The following is a 19,440-nucleotide window of genomic DNA, read 5'->3' on the forward strand; positions in this document are numbered from 1 at the left end:
GGAACACACATGCAAAACCAGTGTCAGCATGTTGAAGATACACCTTAAAACTCAGCTTTAGCAACAAAGCTACCTCCTTCAATAAACAGCTACATGTTTATAATATATATATTATATACAATATATAGAATGAGAAGCAGCACTTATTCACAGCAACTGTCAGTACAAAGTAGTACATCATATGTGCATTTAAGTAAATTTATTAAGTTAGGATTTTTTCTCAATTAAATAATATTAAGATTTTCTCAGATTTTCCATCATCTTCCCATCTCATGTATTTTAACAGAATTTTCAACTTCAAAGGAACAGATGTGTGCATCTTCCTTCAGTGAGATCCAGAGCACTGACAAGAGGCTTGTACCATCTTAATTGAGTTTTGTATATGACCTGGTTTTGGCCTCCAGCAAAATACAAATATTTTTCAAGGACTGCACTAGCCAAACTTTTTCCTCCTTTTATATATTTATATCTAGATATACAAATATATGTATGGGTATACATATAAATGGTACTGAAAAATTCCTAGCCTAACAGGTTAGGCCTGTTACAACTGAAGACTTAGAACAGAATATAAATACAAATTTGGATTCTGTGGAACTCTGGCATTTCTTATAGTTTATGAGGGTCTGAATCTGTGCTCAAATTTTTATGTACATCTATAAAAAAGGATATGACAGCTGAAAAGTACACAGATCACATAGATAAGCCTTCAGAGTACTAAGGAATACTTTAATATCATTCCCTTAGGTCTTGGCATTGATTTACTATCAAAACTGTAACTAATTTCATATTATGATACTGTGTCATGACTAAACTAGTAAGTGGCCAAGTAACCTACTCAAAGAATACACTGAGAGCTGAGACTAGTAACATTTCTGTAAAATTACTGTAAACATCTGAAGCTGTCTCCCCTTTGCCAGATGTAGATCCATAAAATAATGGGCAATGTAAGAGTATTATTCATTTATTTCATTTACAGAATACTGATAGATTGCTCAGTAAGATTTGAAATAGATAATCACCTGTCTATTGTGGGTATGAGGGAAGGTGGAGGACCGCCAGGTGGTGGTGGAAAACCTGTAACAATAAATTGGGTAAGGAGGGGAGAAAGTAAAAATCTATCACCCATAAACACATAAAAGAACTAGGCTAAGCATACCATGGCAAACAAATCCCAGAGAGAAAAATGAAAAATTGTTTCCACGTAAATGGGTTTTATTTTGCAAGACTAAGAACTACTTTTCAGCTTGACAAAGGCAAAACATGAAACTTATATTATCAGTGCTTCAAATTAAAACTTTATCTTTCTTAAAAATACGATGATATAAAAACATGGACAAATTCTAACAACACTCAATAAACAACAATCAAAACTATCTACTGCATAGCTGAGAAAAAAAATATTTTAAAGAAGGAAATATACATCTAGAAAACTGGCTGATTATATCCAATAGTCAACAGCATTTTCATACAATTTCTCTTCTGCCCAGCATCAAAATAACTGAGCCTACATATACACATATAGCTTAGCACACATAACCCTTTATCTATAAAATTGAAAGAAGTTGGTAAGTTGCACATCAGTTAAGTTTTCATCTCTTAACCAAATGTGGAAATAAAATCTAAGCAAATTTACCTGGTGGTGGCACTGTTATTGGTATACCTAAAAAGACAACAAATATCAGTTACAGTAATAGTTTCTTATCTGTAGATCTAAAACCAGATTGAGTTTTCACTACATACATGATCAAGAAGAATGACAACATATTTTCTGTGTCCTCAGGTCAAGATGTCACATTAATACTGATTGTTAAAATTTTATACAAGCCTTGTGAAATCTAGCTTTTGATTTAAATTCCTACTCTTTAAGGTCTTATTTATTTAGAGGCAAAACCAGTGAAGAGTGACTCTGGGTCTCAAGAGTGACTCTGGGTCCTCAGGTCAAAATGTCACATTATACTGATTGTTAAAATTTTATATAAGCCTTGTGAAATCTAGCTTTTGATTTAAATTCCTACTCTTTAAGATCTTATTTATTTAGAGGCAAAAACAGTGAAGAGTGACTCTGGGTCTCAAGGTTAGGATTAAATTCATAATTCTAAAATGCTTAGTATACAGAAGGAAAGCAACATCCCATAGACTACATTTGCTTTATTTTACATTCCATGGAAGGAAATGCAATTGGCCTCTGACCTTCAATAGCTTGGCACAGGAAACAGTAGGTCCGCATGAACAAAGAATTCAGGCAGCAGTAAGGAATACAGATGTCTGAGTCAATGCTATGACACTGCAGTTCATCATTCATTTGCTACGTGGAGGGAAAAAAATTGGGTTTTTTCTCTATTTTCTTGTAACTGTCTGAGAAAGGAGCAGCCTTTAACAGAAACATGTGCAATAATTACTCTAACCTCATTTTCAGATCTAGCTAACCTGTTATGAATCTGACTAAAAACTGAGAAAATTGTTCCCAACTAAATTAGCTAACCTAACAAAATGTACTGCATCAAAATATACATCTATCTTACTGATTATGAAAGGAACGATTACAAGGTAAAAATAATTTGTACACTTCAAAGGTTCCTATCTTCCCATGCTTTGCAAAGAACTAGCTTTACCTGAACTGAACACATAACACTGCTATATAATAAACTGGGCTAAAACAATACTGGCAGGAAATAGACTACTTCACCAGGTATAAAGCACTTTCAGCTATCAACAATTCTGCTTCCATTAAAAAGTATGTATGTTCAATTTGACAGCTCATGGCAAAGCTTTGGGGAGGGAGAGAACAGAAAACTCTGGCAAGTGCTTTCATCAGTACTGACATAATTGCATAAACATTCACACAGAACAGTACTGGCCACTGCATGACAAAATTTACATATATCCCATTAGTTCAACATTAAAATTAAAAGATTATTGTATGGCAGCAACATTTTTACTAAATCTACGTATTTATAATGTCTAGAAATTCCAACTGCTCCCAGACTGCCTTGATAGAAGGACAGAATGAAGGAATATGCAAGCAGAGAAACAGAGATCAATATCAAAGTTCACTAATTGTTGGCAATTTCTCTGACATTAATTCCTAACAGCATTAATCCTATAGGATTAAACACATGGTGAAATATAATAGAGGTTTCTGTCCAATCTGAAAGATTTAAAATCTGATCTCTTAGCCAAAATGCAAATCAGGAGCCAGTGAACTCCAACAGCCAAATTTCTGAACTGCATGAGCCATTTTCTCTCCACCAGCACACACGCTTTCCAATGTGCTCTACAGTTGTTAAGAACACTGGGCACCACACCATAACATTTTTGACAGTGTAACATTTAAAAGACCAAACACTCCTGATGAAAATTCCTGAAAGAAAATCAAGATTAAGAACTCAAATTGTTGCACAGCCAAAGTGTTTACTATTAATCTTTTTATGGTTAATTGTTCTCATTAATAGATCCTTCATGAGCCTAAAACATAGGAAAAAAGTATATATAATAAATAAATGTTAAGCATTATGGTGATTTATTAGCTCCACCTTATACTAAAAAAGATTTCAGTTGCTGCACTAAAACCAGTACATTGTTAACACTGCAAATGGCACTCAGCACTATCCAGAGAACTGCCTGGAAATCCATCAGCTAACTCCTCTTCACAAAAAAGAAAAATTTTGTATTAAACAACTTATATATTCCTGATTTACAAGAATGTTATCTTGTGAAGAATTAAAAGCAAAAATATTACCACAAAAGACAAATGAAAAATTTCACTTAACAACTATACAAACAAAATTAAGACAGACTGAATAGAACTAATATCTAAAGACCAAATGTCCAAATAATTTTAATGAATTGGTTAATGTAGGGTGCTACACAAGAAAACCCATAAGCATACCTTCTGACAAAAACCTTTAAGAACTTTTAAAGAGTCATGATTAATGCTTATATAATTTTAAAACAGAACCTAATTTACTTGGTATCACAAACAACGAAAGATTCTATGTGCCAAATTGACAAAAAATCTAAAAATATCTAAATAAATATTTTTCCTCACCTTCCTCACTAATATACAAATATGACACAAAACAAGACAAAAAAAATCATAAGCTTCAGTTAATGGAGAAGAAATAATTTCTTAACTCTTCACTCCTTTGCCTTCTAAGTGTATATGTATATGTAGTGTCACCAGCCAATTACTACTTCTGAGAAAAGACACTGAAATATTTTGTCATTTCTTGCAATAAAGAGACTATATTGTACCAGTGCAAGAATGTGGCTTAATATCAAGTTTGTCATGTCCCTACAACATCATTGTGCTGCCATAAAGATACATCCAGCATAAACCTAAATACTCAGACTTGTGTGTCAGAAGCAACCCAAATGTCATTAGTGCATGATTTTACCTACCACGCTCAAAACTTCCTTCAGAACATTGTATTCCATCCTACTAGCTCAGGGCTGGCAAGTATTTACAGAAAATCAAATATTTTTTCCTAAAGGAAGGCAATGCCACACGTGCTCTGCTTGTGGAGGAAGGAATCAAACATGAACAACACAGCCAGACTTTAACAACATACTGTAAATTAGCTGAACAGTGTAGCAGCCCTCAGAAATGTAATATATCTCAACTTGGTTCTCTTGCCACAGGCTAAATTAGGTCAAATTCTCTGTATCAAAAGATAAAAAGTACACACTTAGCATGCTGAGCCTGAGCAGTCACACCAAACCCTGGTATACATTGCGAAGTTATGCAAAAGAAGTTCAGTATTTCCGAGACTTTTCTGGTCTTTTAAATCACAAATACATGTCACATTTTTAACTACAGACTTAAACCAAAGCACATAAACTTTTAAAGCCTTGGTAACAACCATACATGCTTTGTTTTAGATGAAAATTACACCAATATAGCAATAAACCTAGCAAACAGAAACTAGCACATATTTTGCCACAGTCAGTCATCTCCTAGGACTATTTGAGAATTTCCTACATTTGGTGCTCTGAATTGTTCCAAGACTTGTTCCTCAAAAAAGATTGGAATCACAAGAGTGAATGAATACAGTACAAGAGACCTAACTTCAAAGCAAGATCCTTTTTCAAAGGCGCTTTTGGAGGATGTTTTATATTTGGAATACTAAAATTTTCTGGCAAGTAGTCCCAGTTTAATATTGGGTAAGTGTAGTTTTTTTACTCCTCCTCCAATGAACCAAGGAGGGATGGCAGAACCTATTTTTGGAACAGCTTTGATGATAAAGAGCTGGCAACAGCACAATTAAAACAAAGGCCTGAGGAAAGTAAATCCACAGCTCTTAATCATTATTTTCGAATCTACTTGAAGTACTGAAGGATGTTCCACAAGACCTTCTGAACAAGCCTGTGTCATAAACCTGCCTGTAAACCATGAGACTAAAGCCAAACCTGCTGGCTTGATCTGCAACATATGTGGATTTCCTTCACCTTTAAAATCTCAATAGGTGAGGGGTTTCATAAGAACATTCCAGTACCTGTATGCGACACCCCTGAACCAAATATGTCTGGGGTGTCTGTGGGGGTGGTTCTCATGTTTTTGATAATACACAACTTAGAACACCTTTTCTGAACCCAATTACAATTAAAAGAATTAGTTTTTAAAAAGTTGCAATTCATTACACATATTGTTTTATCATAAAGGTTTAAATGAAGCTTAAAACCACAGCAAGCATTATTGTCACATCCATCCCCTTTCTGTTCTTCTCCCTCCCCAGGAAGAAAACATCACAAAATCACCAGAGCACTGCCATAATCTCACTTCAGAGACTCTATTTTTATACTTATTAAAAAAAAGGGAAAAAAAAAGAAAGAAAAGGGCAGAGAACTATTTAATTTTTAAATCTCTTCTCCTCAGTTTTCTGCGTGTTGTGATTTTTGTGTATGACCATCACGGAAGAAAGCCAGAGCTTGCCAGGCAGAATGAGTTAAGTTTTAAAATTAGGAAGGGCAATTGAAGAAGCAACTTATTCTATGAGGATTTCAACCCTATAAAAGCTCATAGTTGCACTCAAATAATGTGACTTGTTTCTACATAAGAATATTAACAGAGAAACTTTTAAAGTATTTCCTCTGCAAGCAAAATAGCAAAGAAACTGCTCAGCATGATTTTCAGAACAAGTCAAGCAAAAAATTCAAGGAACAGGAGAAAATAAGGAAGGAGGCTCCACCTTAAATCAGTCTCTTCTGTAGACAAATGCTTCACTTTCCTACTCAAATACAGCACAAAGATTCTCCATCTATTTTAATTTCTCACTGACAGTTCTTAGTTTCATGCCAAATCCTTTTGAACTTACTGTCTTAAAATGAGAAGTACAGGTCACTGTACCACTTGTGCAAATGCCCATGACATTTCTCCCAGTGAATTTCCATATATGCCAAATTTCAATAAATGCTCAGTAAATACCAGTAAATTTCAAAACAGATTAATAATGGGAGGAGTTCTCAAAGAGCTTTGATTTCTCTAAGATTCACAGACACAAAACACTGGAAAAAACCATCAGGGACTAAAAAAACTTCTAACTGGAAGAAAGGATATGGAGCATATGCAATACTTATCAGACTTTTGGGAAATCATAGATGCTGTGAGAGAAAAGGGGAATTAGAACTTCTCTTGCTGCCTTGGCCTTAGACATCAGAGAATCCAACTTGTGACACAAAGTCATAGTAAGCCATACTTTTAGTTCCAAAGTTTGTAAAATAATGTGTTAACACGTACCTCTCAATCACATTAACTGTTACTGAATTACACAATACAGCTTCTCAATTCAAACATTTTCAAGAACACAAGAACCAGCAGTAAGTCTTTAAGTAATCATTTACAGCTTGGGATTATGCTTACTGAGAAAGTAAAAACAAAAGTTTCTGGGTTTGCCTTGCAGATATGATGCTTAAGAAAAAAGCAGAATATGAAATTTTGAAATTCTGCACAATGCACCTCAAGAATTTGATGTTTAAAAATCTCTCATTATTCACATCCTATATAGTGCAGGATATTTACCTGGTGGGGGAATCAGAGGTGGAGCAGTACTGACAGTTGGAGGGGGTGGGAGGAAAGGAGGTGGTGGAAGGTGAGTAGGTGGAGCTCCTGGAGGGAAAAATGGAGGTGGCTTGGTAAAACTGTCTACTTCAGGATTAGAGCGTTCTGAAAGAACCTGTAAAATATCAAACTCTAGTTACAATTGCTATGTGAAAAGAGTACAAGACAGGTTTTCTTTCCTTCAGTTACTAAAATAGGAAAGTATCACTTCACATCTAAAGACCCATATTCAGATGGTGTAAATTCTACCTGCATACACCTATGTTCAGTGTCCCATATTTGCCCAGTACCTTCAAAGGTCTAAGAGCACCTTAAATTTGCATAATGGAAAGTATTTAAAAATCAATAAGAAAAGCATGAAAACAACCCAAGACTATAAATTACCTAAATACTCTGAGATCAGATGAAAAAACACATGGTAGTGTTTTCAATACCAGCACTACAGTCTTTTACTATTTTCACTATTTAACCTCAAACTAAGCTGGCATGGATATGCAAATAGAGTACCAAGCACCCCTGCTCCTTCTCTCTGATTCTTCAGGAGAGAAGTGTATTCCATCTGTATAGATTTACTTGCTTTCTCAGGATAATAAAAGTCTAGACTAAAACCACAAAGACTAATCTTGCAATTTATGATAAAGTACTACAATATAATTAAAAACAAGCTACTACCAACTATTTATTCCTTCACACCTTATTTTTAAAAGACCACTTTTCTCAAACTGCATACAAGGGGGCTTTCACTTCCAGCATTAGTGTCCACAGGAACAAGGGGACAAACACAGAGTTCAAATATTTATTTTTTCACTCCAGAAACAAAACACAATCCCACGCAGATCTAGCAGAGTCAATGCTGTCTCCTGGACTGTAAGTCTGCAACATCACTAATCTCTTTTCAGTAGGAGGTATACCAAAACATTTCTCTTTTGAAATTTATCAAATATTTCATCTTAATATATTTTGGTAACTGCCAAAACTTTATTTCTGGACTTGAAGTTACTTAGTTCTACTCATTCACATACAATGATGCTTTAGTCAGAAGCTATGGGGAAAGCAAAAATATCTTTTAGTCAAAAATAGAATGCAAAAGTGCAGTGTAAAACCTGTATGTTGCTGTTTTCATTAGCACGCCGTCGTCCTTCCACCCTGCTGATAGTGATGGTCTGTCCAATCACATCTATTGTGCCAGATATCCGCCTGCAACACAGGACAAACAGAATCAACAAGCAGAATCAGAAAAGAGGGAAGAAAAAGAAAAGGTGAGAGAAGAAAGCCTTATGGACTCCTCTCATTCTAAATGACAAAAGTTCTTTCTTCTGTAGAAAACATAAAAGACTGTTTCTGAAGAACATTAGAGGTGATGCATTTGCTGAACTATGCAAGAGTATAGAACTAAACAATGCAGCAAAAAAAGACTTCTTTGATAAGCAAAGACAAAAGCTGACTCTACAGCAGTCTCCTTCCCTCCCCATAAAAGACAACATTTTCTGCTTTTTTTTCAAAAAAAAAAACCCAAACAAACAAAAAGATCACAAAACTTCAGTAAGAAAAGAATATATTAAGCAGTGATATATAACAGTAAAAGATTGAAAAAAAAAGTCTTGAAATGTCCACAGAAACAAATCCATAGAAAGAGAAAAAATATTTCTAGTTTCAGAAGTTCTTGTCTTTTTTTCATCTAGTGTACTACTAACCACACAAATGTAAATATTAGGGAGAACAAGTGTAAATTGGAATTACAGGCTCAGAGCTCTGCCAGACTGATAACTTGGACTCCAATTGCTCAAATACCTAGATTCCAATGCAACTGAAAAAGACACAGCAGACACTAGAGCATGAAGTAACATTTAGATCTCTCGAACATAATCTGAACTTCTGTAGCAGACTTCACACTGAGGATGATACAAAGGTCTGTCCTCTGAGCTTTTCAATATCTGGGTTTAGAGCTTCCTGCTAGATGTTAAAGCAAGCTTATTAAGCACAACTGTTTAGAGTATAAAAAAAAATGAACAAAACCAGTGTAATGGTACAAGAGTCCGAGAACATACCTTCAATTATAGACTATACACTATACAATGACAATAGAAGTTTAAGAAGTTCTCTGGTCTTCTAATACCCCATGCTAGATGGTACATTGTTTCAGTAATCAACACCTGCTTTTCTAAACTTCCCCAGTGGTCTTGCGTGGCCTTCCAGCACTGCTACTCTAGATTTTATTATTTTGCTTTAAGTAACTGAATTGAGAACATAGATATTATAAAACAGTTGTTAAGACAACTGTTCTCACCACCTCAGTCTTCACTCACAGTTCATTTGGTTTGAGAGTTCTAAGACACCTGCTCTCCTCCATCACTGTATCCTCTCTTAATTATCTAAACCATATCCTAGAAAACTCATTTTACCTAGCTTTAGTCCTTGTGTATAACAGACGGCACTCTTCTACAGCACAAAGTCCCTGCCTGGCTCATCCCACTGATTTACAGGGCTTCCACTTGGGAGTGATGCACACAGCAGAATTAAGACTCTTCCTCTCTGGTGCTGTTTGCACACTGTCAGCAACTCAGAATCAGCACTGAAAACACACACAGTGACACCAGTGCAAGAGCATGGGGCATTAAAGCAATATATGCCCCAACCATGTTACAATAATATTAATTCTGGCTTGGGAAGCAGCCCAAACACACCACTGCAATATCAAATGAAGCAAACCCAGACTACCAATTAGTTAGTTCCTAGACATCAATTTTACTGAAATAAACAGTTTCACTTATTTTTTTAGATTCTGAAGCATATACCTGTGCTCACTCAATCTCAATAAGATAATACTTTATGCTGTACAGTTTTATGTTCACTGTTCTTCCCAACAACTGCCAACAGATTATTTTTCATAATGATGGATTTTGTCATCATACCTTGAACTTGACAAAATCTCTATTTCCAAGATTGCCATAACCATTTCATTGAGAATTTCACTAAAAGAGCTTGAAATTGAACAAGAGAAAGCATAGATTCAGTTGCAAATGAAGCAGCAGATGACACCTCCAATCACATCTTAAGTCATAAGCAGACTAAGGTCACAGCAAGCTGACACAAGGAGAAACTTCCACAACTCCCTAGATATTATCTAGAGTCGTGGTAAGTAGCAGGCAAGACTCAGATTCTGTCTCAGTGCCATAAGCAAAGCAAAGGAAGGGCTTGGTCTGTGCCTTACGTGATCGAGGCACCTGGGATACAGATGCATTCCCAATGGATCCTCTGAAACATAAAAAGGCAATCCACACGTGTGGGATGCACATGAACCCACAGCAGAGTTCATACAAAGTGTAGCTTGAAAGGAACATTCCAGCAACTCTGAGTTATCTCACTCTAATTAGAGAATGGTTATTTATGAGCTATTTGCACTAAGAATACCACTTCCATGGAGATTAATTCAGAAAGATAACTCAATCTCATCTGGCAAGCTGAGCTTAGATTCTATAGAGCAAAGAGAAAGAGGGGAGAAGAAAGAAGAAAAAAAAAGAAGGCAAACCCAGTTATTTTCCAAGTTCATAGCTTCAAAAATCCTTACCCTTGCCACAGATAAAATAAATAAGCTGCTTTTTGGAACATCCCCATATGACTCTTCAGAATCAGACTAACTATGGAATACCACATTTGTTCAGTAGACTTACAGTATAGTCTAACATGTATGGAATTATAATATGCTTCAATATTTCTTCTTTCTTGTTTCACTTATGTATTTAATGTTTTATTTTCCTCCTCTTGAGGACAGCCTCAACTTTGCTGAGCTCACCAATAACTGATATAAATAAGAACAAACAGATTTACTAATTAAACTATTTGTATAAAACCTCACTTTTTCGAAATAACACCTGAGTTTCCATCATTTAGTCTTGCAAGGCTGAAACTGGTATTTTTTCATGGAAATGAAAGATCAGAAATCCATTTTCTATAAAAAATCTACTTACAGAAAGCCATAAGCACAGATAAAGCTAATAAATAGCCCACTACACTGATGGGCTAATTTCCCTGAAATTTCTCTGGAAATGCTTCCAGCAAATTCTCAACAAGACTATTGCAAATGCCACATGGCATGAAGGCAATTATTTTAAATTACTGAAGAGCTACATTGCTGAAAATTTTCTGCCTACCTGAAATAAACTCTTTAACTAAAGAAAGAAATTAGTCCAACCCCAACAAACACTGTCTGCTTTTACAGAAGTTAGTAATACAGGCACTTAGAAACAGAAAATAATAATAATCCACACAGTTAATATATATTCACTCATTGAGCTATTCAGACTTCCAAACAAAGTTTTCTTTCAAAATCTCTTCTGATCATTTGTTAGAAATACCTTTCTTTACAGCAGAATATATTTTAAGCAAGTGTATCCATAGGAGCAGGTATTAAATAGGGGAAGATGTCAGTTCGCTCATTGTAAAAACTTACAATTACAGTATTCACATTAAATAAATACAAAACAACCTATTCTACCCGCTGGAATGCATAAGTGATACAACTGTCAAAGTGATATGGCACGAAGTGACACAGTCATCACAACTGCAAATTTCACACAACCACATAATGTACACAATGCATTTTTTCTACAACTTTAAACTTGACGACATTTTAATATGCTGGCCACTAATTACTTCTGAAAGTAGTTTAGAGGTTTTTCTGTCCATCACTGAGATGAAAAAGAATTGAAATGTTGTAACAAAACCTATGCTAGATATAGATTTGGAATCTTTACCCTGTGAACAACACATTCCAGTTTGAGAACTCTGTTCCAAGAACATCATACATTAAAAGCAATTCAGAAAAGAAAATTTTAAAAAATAGCTACAGGGCTAGCACAAAGTTTGGAAGACTCTTCTCATTTCTTTGACACAGAAAAATAGAAAATCAGAACTAAAATCTACTAAACACAGAGCAGCATAACTTGATAGCTTGGAGAAAAATTGAGGCTACCAAGAGAAATATTCTGGAAGTAAAAGAAAAGTGCAGGCAAGGGTATGATTGACTCCCTCCTGGCCACCCCTGCCCCACCACCCTGCAAAAAAAAAAAAGTACATTTGGGTGTTGAACTGACTCTTATATGACGAAATAATTGAACAGAAGTGCCTCTAAATTAGTCAAGGCAGTGATGCTGAAGATGGGTAATAGCTGCTCATCTTTAATGGCTGACAAGGAAAGTGTCCAATGTACAGCCTGCTCTACCTTTCTTACCATTGTTTGTAATATGATGTAGTATAAGGGCTTTTAATTTGCACAGAACCAAAACTTCTAAAGAGGACTGCTAAATAACTAAAGTAAAGCAGAAGCATGGATTTATCCTAAGCCAAGAGCCAGATATCAAACAGCAGTGGCTTAGATACAGAAGACAGAACTTATTAAAGTCTGGCACTGGGAGAAAGAACTCAGTAAGGAAATAATTTCTCTCATTTCGAAGAAAATATAATAAAATATTCAAATATGGAGAAACCAAAGCTGCCTTGCAGGAAAGAGACTAGATTCCAGGAATTCCTCCACTTGTCAAAGTCACAGCTGTCACATTCCTTCTTGTTTAACTGAAAAAATAAGTTACCTAATACTCATAAGGACCCTAACCAGAAATTTTACGATGGCAAATTTAATTATACACAGAAAACACAGTGTCATAAATCAACAACTGGATTTTTATAACTGTCTTGTTACTTGGTCCTGCTGTTTTCTCTCCCCTTTTCTTCCACTTTTTCCCAAATAGCCAAGAAGGCAGCATAGTATTCATGTGGGATTATGCTAGATGTGATTAGACTATCTCTACCCTTATTTTTCACCTGTTACAGAAACATATTTTCCTTTTTTCTCCTACAAAAATCGTAAATTTCAAAGACATAGAAGTAACAGTAGAAAGAGTTTTCTGGTCATGAGTTACAGCTAACTGACCTGTTTGTTGGAATTCCTGATTTGAATAAGGCAGGAGGAGACGTGAAATCAGGTTTAGTCGACTGCACTGCCAACTCTTTCTCCAAATTTCCAGTTCTGCCTTGCTGTACCTTCAAAATAACGTTTCATCATTAGTTTACCCTCACAAGTGCAGTAGCTCCAACACTCAACAAACGCATAGCCATTACAAAAAGTAAGTCCAACTTTATTCAGAATTTCAAAAACTGTCACCTCTGCACAGCTAGCAAAATTATGTATTTTGTATTGATGTATTACTTAAGTACTGTGTTTGATATATAGAAGAATCAATATACCAGAGAATGAATTGTTACAGAAGATTAGACAGCTTAAATATTTATTTTCCAAGCATTTCATTTGTATGTGAACAGAGCAAACAGATCTTCTTGAAGAACTTCCTGTAATTACATCTTGATTTTTAAAAGGACACTTATTTAAAAAAAAATTATAATCTTAACAGAGATATCTAAAAAGCCTTCTAGCCACTACCAGTAAACCATGAGACAAGAAACTTGAATGGATTCTTCATCTGCTTCACTGATCGTGAGATCTAGTAACCACTGAATTTCTGAGTCATAGCAGGACATCATCTCATAGTCTGGGTTATGCAAACTGCAAAAGACTTTTCATTAGTTCAGACTGAATACTTCAGAAACACCCTGCTGTTGCCGAAGTACTGCAAAACTCCAGACACTTCTTTTATTAAAGCTAAGCAAAACCTTTGGTGCAAGTACATCAGGTATTGTTTTAGTTCAGCAGCAGCTCCATGTGAAAGAAAAACCTGCATGGGTTAGTATTAAAGACAGATATATAGTGATTCAATTTTCAGTGATTCACTCCCACTGTACAGCTACACAGCTACAGCACTCTATGTAGCTAGTTCACTCATGCTATAACATTGTATAAGCTGTGATCTCACAGCTTGTAGGCAAGTGAACTATGTTTCTGCAGAACCTCACTTCTAAACATGGGCACGTCTTTCCCAAACCCACAAAAATGCACATAAATAGTTAAAATTCATTTAAAAATTCAATTAATCTTTCCTATACAGAAATACGAGAGGAAAAGGTCAAATTTCTACAAAATTTGTAGAAAAAGATTTCTACAAATTAATGAGCAATTGGAAAATGCTCATTAAACAGACATTCTTGCCAGTTACAGGAGATTAACATAAATTACATGTAAATATAATGGAAATTACATGAGACTGTTTCAGAAGAGAGGGAAAAAAAGTTAATTAAATGAATAACTACTTGTAAGCTCCTTTTAAAACATGACAAACTCTTACAACATCATTATTACCTGTACTGTTTGATCACCAGTCAGTACTTAGCTGGAAATAGGGGAAGTTTTGGGTTGGACTACTTCTCCTTTTTCCTTCAGAACATTTCAGAAAAGTTTGAGATTATAGTCAGTTGCAAATTGTAATTCCTACTGTCCACTATTTCTACTGTCTCACAACACTATTATAATGACAACTGGGAAAGGTATAAAGCCCCATAAACCTTCTGATCCATTCTTGCTAAAATAAAATCAAAGTAATTGAGTATCCTCAAGTAGCATGTAAGAGAAAAACACCCATCTGCAACTGACAGTTCTGTATCCACAACAGACAGGAGTACACAGAAGAAAGAAACCGTTCCAAGTCACTTCAAAGACAGTTCAAGAACAAAAATGACTACATATTAAGAATAGGTAAAATAAATAACCTTTATGGTATAATTTTAAGTTTAGCATCAAACAAGTAAATGAGAAAATAAAAAAAGTTCAGTCCTTAAGATAAATGCTGTCATGTAGGTCTTTCTATTCTCTGAAAACCAGCATTTTGGAATGGAAAAATTATTACACATAACTCAATTAATTGTTAGCTAACCCCAGAACAGCAACACAAAAATACGGAAGATTGATTTTCATATCAGAGCTGTCAAGGATAACTGTTACAAAACATTGTAGTAAGAGCTACAATGCCACAGGAAAAACAAACATGCCATAGTCTACACAAGCTTCCCCACCACATCTGCACAAATCCTTTAGTCTGCACAAACGAACGCACTACAACTACAAATAAAGAAATCAACACAAGACCACATCAAGAAAAATTAATTTCACCGGGAAATTTGTTAGTTCACCAGGCCACTGAATCACATGCTTGCAGAAGAGTGATGAACAAAGCAACACTTTTTAATCCACATTTTGTGACATACACAGAAAAGTCACTGATGTAGGATGAGAGTATGAAATAATGGCTGCGTCCGTATCAGTTGTTCTTCTATCAGTCTGTGCTGGCATGGGAAGCAATACCCAAGAAAAATGAGAGCAACCAACAAAATTTTACTAAAATTCACCTTTAAAAGATGGTATCTGCCATCGAGAATCTCTGCACTTGGTCTTACTTCCATAGCTTTGTCTTCAGCCTAAGTTAAATAACACATTGCCCATTAAGATACCACACAATTCTTAAATGATGGGCCACAGTCTCAATAAAGGTACAGATGCAATCTAGCTACAGCTGTCTGTCACACTATCCACACAAACTGCCAGTGAAGCAACACAGTAACACTCAAGGTTCAGGGAAGGGAATCAGGTGCAAACTCTAACAAATGTACTGAACTGGGCAGAACAAGCTTATGACACACAAACAGCTTTACAGGGAACAAAAACGTGTACAATACAAAAAAAAGGTATTATTTACCGTAATTTTATTTGTGGTTGAGGTAACTGGCAAAATTTCAAGACCCATTCGTATTCTCTTTTGTTTTTCACAGTAAGCTTTCCAGGTATCTTCATTGAAGCCATAGTTAAAATAATCTGAGAGATCAGCCCCTTTAAGCAGAGAAGCATAGGTCTTTTAGGACATTACAAAGTTCATCTTTCCTCCACTAAACATACATATACACCTCTACTCAGAGCATCAAAACTGATTAGGTATTGATCTAAAAAGCACAACTGAAATGTACAATTCATCAACAGACATAGAGTATTCATTGCTAAGATTGTAAAACCATTAAAATTTAGACAGAAACAGTAACTTGCCTAGCATCTTGAAGTGGAGACCAAGGGTAGAGAATATAATGGGATATTATAATGCGCCATATCTTTACAACAAGATAAATATAAGCTCTATAAATCTGCTTTATGTTCAGTGCTTGTTCTGTATTTGACTTCTAACTTTGTTTTGGCTCCCAGTTTCATTTGATGCCATGAAGTGTTTTTAGGGTAAGAGAAAAATGTTGTAACTGAAATGGATAGAATATATTTAATATAGCTAACATTTCAAACACCAGGTAATCATCAAAGGCTTGTCTTTTTTCCATTTTGCAGACACTATTTGTATTACCATAGCAATGTACAAACACTAAAAATGTATGTGCAACAGTAAGATGTACTGGTACTAAAAAACCAAACAAATGCTGGTAAAATTAGAAAAGTCTGGACAAATCACTTCAGCCAACGACACAGTACAGAGGAGACTCATGGGAAGTCTGTGCGACAAGTCCCAGTTTCTTATTCAAAGCTCATGGATGTCTATGTGAACACAAACTAGCACAGGCAGTAACATTTCACCATTCTTCATGCCAAAACCTGCCAGAACTATTTTTCATTTTGCTTTATATTGTGTTCCATGGCACAGATCAATGGCAGTAATCTCCACAGAAACACAGATTTCCAAGGAGAGGTCTGGATACACATGTATTAAAAAAATGGCCTATCCCTTTCTCCTGCCATGTGATGAGGATGTATACTAACAAACACAGCCCGCCCAAGCACTCTGTGGCACAGCAGGAAGGCAACAAGTAACATAGTTACTTTCTCCAAATTATGCTGTAGTGTACCTCTGAGGGATAGGTAAGATGACATCCACGTGGAGTCAACAGGAATCACTATTAAAATAACTTACTGAACACCTGTGTATGAGTGAATATATACCAGAAATTACCTGGCTTTCTCCAAGGTTTATCTTCAAAAGAATCTAAATCTACTTCCAGAAGTGGCACACCATTAATACTCCCGGGTGCATCTAGATCCAGTCCTTTAACTTTTGCACCTGTGAAGAAAAGTTAGTTAGAGCCTTCTGTCTCTACCAAATGGAATTTTATCAGCAGCATTACAGTCAGAATAATAAAAAATAAATTAAAAGCCAGACAAATTTATCAAGAAGTTTTAAAAGAAACAATTATTTCCCTTATCTAAAACAATATCCAGTTTTTTACTAATATTACTGTGTAAATTTTCTTACCAGAAGATCCATAAGCTCGTCCTCCTGCCTTAATATTGAGATTCACAGGTGCTGCTCCATAACTTCAAGAAATTAACAAAAAAAATGAATTAGACAATGAAAACTTTTAAACCAGAAGAAAACACAAAATAAGAGATAGCTAGATCCAGAAACATATTGGACCCAGGCTCAATCACCATCCTGAATCTCTAGCTTTCCAAGCTGGTAACTGTAAAAGTAAAGAGATCAGCCTAGGAGGAAGAGAGAGTACCTTTCTATGCTCAGTAGCAACTTCTCCAACTAATAAACAGTAGTGAAGCAAGTCCCAGTCACTCTTCCTGAGTTGAAAGGATAAAGACCTTGATAGAAACAAGAATGGACAGAACCAGAAGAAGAGAGAGAAAGGAAAAATGCAGTTCATTTAGGGATACAGATGACAGTCTGGGGATTAGAGTAAAAACAAAATAAATTTTAAAAAAAAGGAAGGGTTTAGATGGATCATTTTCTCTTTTCATAAGCATTCCATTTAATCTATCCAGAAGTGGAAAATACAAGCATTTCTCTAAAATGACTGAAGTGCTGTTTCAGTGGACTTCTAGTAACCATCCATCCTTGTGAACAATAGAAAAGTATGTAATTTTTCACTTTCTAAAATACTTGAGAGCTTTCTTCAGAAAAATGCACTTGGAAACCTAACTACTGAATAGATCTAACTACCTTAGGAATTACAGTATTGTTCATTTGTAACATTAAGAGCTAGCTCTCCCTACCATTTCTGTGTAATGTAACTTATCCTCACAGGTGACCCATATACATCATGAGATTTGCATATAACTGGAAGGTCAGGGTATAGTTTACAGTATCCACTTCCATGCAGTGTTAGTTTTCTTTCAAGTGCTACAACAGCATAAATCTGACACAAAACATTTAACCTTCTGATCTGCCATGCTGTATTTGTGCATCATTTAGTGAAACAAATCTATCAGGTTTTTTAAACCACAGTTGACTACTGTATGAAAATCTGTTTAATCCTAGAAAACAGGCTTGTTCTACTGCAGTTAAAATGTACAATAATGTTCAGTTTGTTTTACATTTCTGCCCTTCTGTGAACTGTCTGTCTAATATGCCCAGAAAATAAGATTTTTCAGAAGACAGGCATTTCTATATAAAACTTTCTACTCTGATTACATTTAGGATCACCTGCTCATTGTCTCCTGCATACATTGAAAGAGCATCAGCAAATCCACTGAGAATATAAATCTAGTTTTGCTTTAGTACCATAAAGTTTGAAGCCACTGCCTAGATCACAAGAATACTGCAAGTTATTGAAAGCAGAAAAATAAAGAACTGAAAGAATTGGCACTTTTTCTATCATATTCATTTGCACATTATTTTAGAACATGAAATATTGAAAGTTTAAAAATACTATGTTTCAAACAGGAGCAAATCACCTGCATTCTAAAGTTAAAAACACGTAATACATGAGTCAAACCTACCTTCAGACCTGTCATAATTCAATTAAGAAATAGCACCCTAGTAACTCTGGTTTTAATAACCATAAAAATATTAGGATTGCCAAGAAAAACAAACAAACCATGTCCCTCAGAAAATTTCCATGCAATGAAAAATATTATTTCATAATTTTGGGTAAAATTAGCACTGTACAAAAGTGTTCAAGAAAAAAAAAAGCCCTTTTTCAAGACGAGAAGGGATACAGGGCAATAAAAGTAGTGAGATCAGTATAAATACCTAAACAATGATCTTGGAAAATAATCTCCAGAGACTCACAACTTCATCCTTAAGTACATTAAAATCGTATTTGAGAACATCAATAGGTATTGAAACTACAGAGGTCTAATTAGAACTGTATCTACTACAAACAGGATGAGGGACAAACACTTCTCATGCTCTTGCCATTCTACCCTTTGCAACCAAAATGTCACTGTCACAGTAACGACCCCAAAAATGCTATATAACGTAGCCATTCCCTAATAATAAACAACTCACTCCTTTACAAACTTAATACAATTATTTCTCAAAATCTAAAAACACAATTTAAACTTATATAGAACTCTTCCTTGTACTCCACTGATTTAATTTCACTTGTTTTCAAGCCACTGTATCATTAAAAACATTCTTAAAGACCTAACAAAGTTCTTAATTGACTGTAATTGTGCACACAATCTGACATTTTTGGAAAATATTAAATGGCAAATA

At 35.1% G+C, this 19,440-nt stretch overlaps 1 protein-coding gene across 10 annotated transcripts in view; it reads right to left on the reverse strand.

Annotated features, from left to right (window-relative positions):
• The window catches only part of FIP1L1 (factor interacting with PAPOLA and CPSF1), a 36,904-nt gene that overhangs the window by 10,950 nt on the left and 6,514 nt on the right, over nucleotides 1-19,440 (reverse strand). For 6 of the 10 annotated variants that reach the window (XM_064418167.1, XM_064418159.1, XM_064418160.1 and 3 more), the window contains exons 5-13: nucleotides 17,245-17,306; nucleotides 16,945-17,052; nucleotides 15,700-15,830; nucleotides 15,353-15,421; nucleotides 12,990-13,099; nucleotides 8,164-8,257; nucleotides 7,022-7,175; nucleotides 1,637-1,663; nucleotides 1,023-1,077 (exon numbers count right to left, since the gene is read on the reverse strand). In XM_064418167.1, coding sequence (XP_064274237.1) covers nucleotides 1,023-1,077; nucleotides 1,637-1,663; nucleotides 7,022-7,175; nucleotides 8,164-8,257; nucleotides 12,990-13,099; nucleotides 15,353-15,421; nucleotides 15,700-15,747 — 557 coding nt within the window. In that variant the 5' untranslated portion in view covers nucleotides 15,748-15,830; nucleotides 16,945-17,052; nucleotides 17,245-17,306. The remainder of the gene's footprint in view (nucleotides 1-1,022; nucleotides 1,078-1,636; nucleotides 1,664-7,021; nucleotides 7,176-8,163; nucleotides 8,258-12,989; nucleotides 13,100-15,352; nucleotides 15,422-15,699; nucleotides 15,831-16,944; nucleotides 17,053-17,244; nucleotides 17,307-19,440) is intronic. The other 4 variants (XM_064418162.1, XM_064418161.1, XM_064418168.1 and 1 more) reach the window with 1 other exon arrangement.

Source organism: Passer domesticus, chromosome 4 (genome assembly GCF_036417665.1).
Source record: "Passer domesticus isolate bPasDom1 chromosome 4, bPasDom1.hap1, whole genome shotgun sequence".
Classification (NCBI taxonomy): domain Eukaryota; kingdom Metazoa; phylum Chordata; class Aves; order Passeriformes; family Passeridae; genus Passer; species Passer domesticus.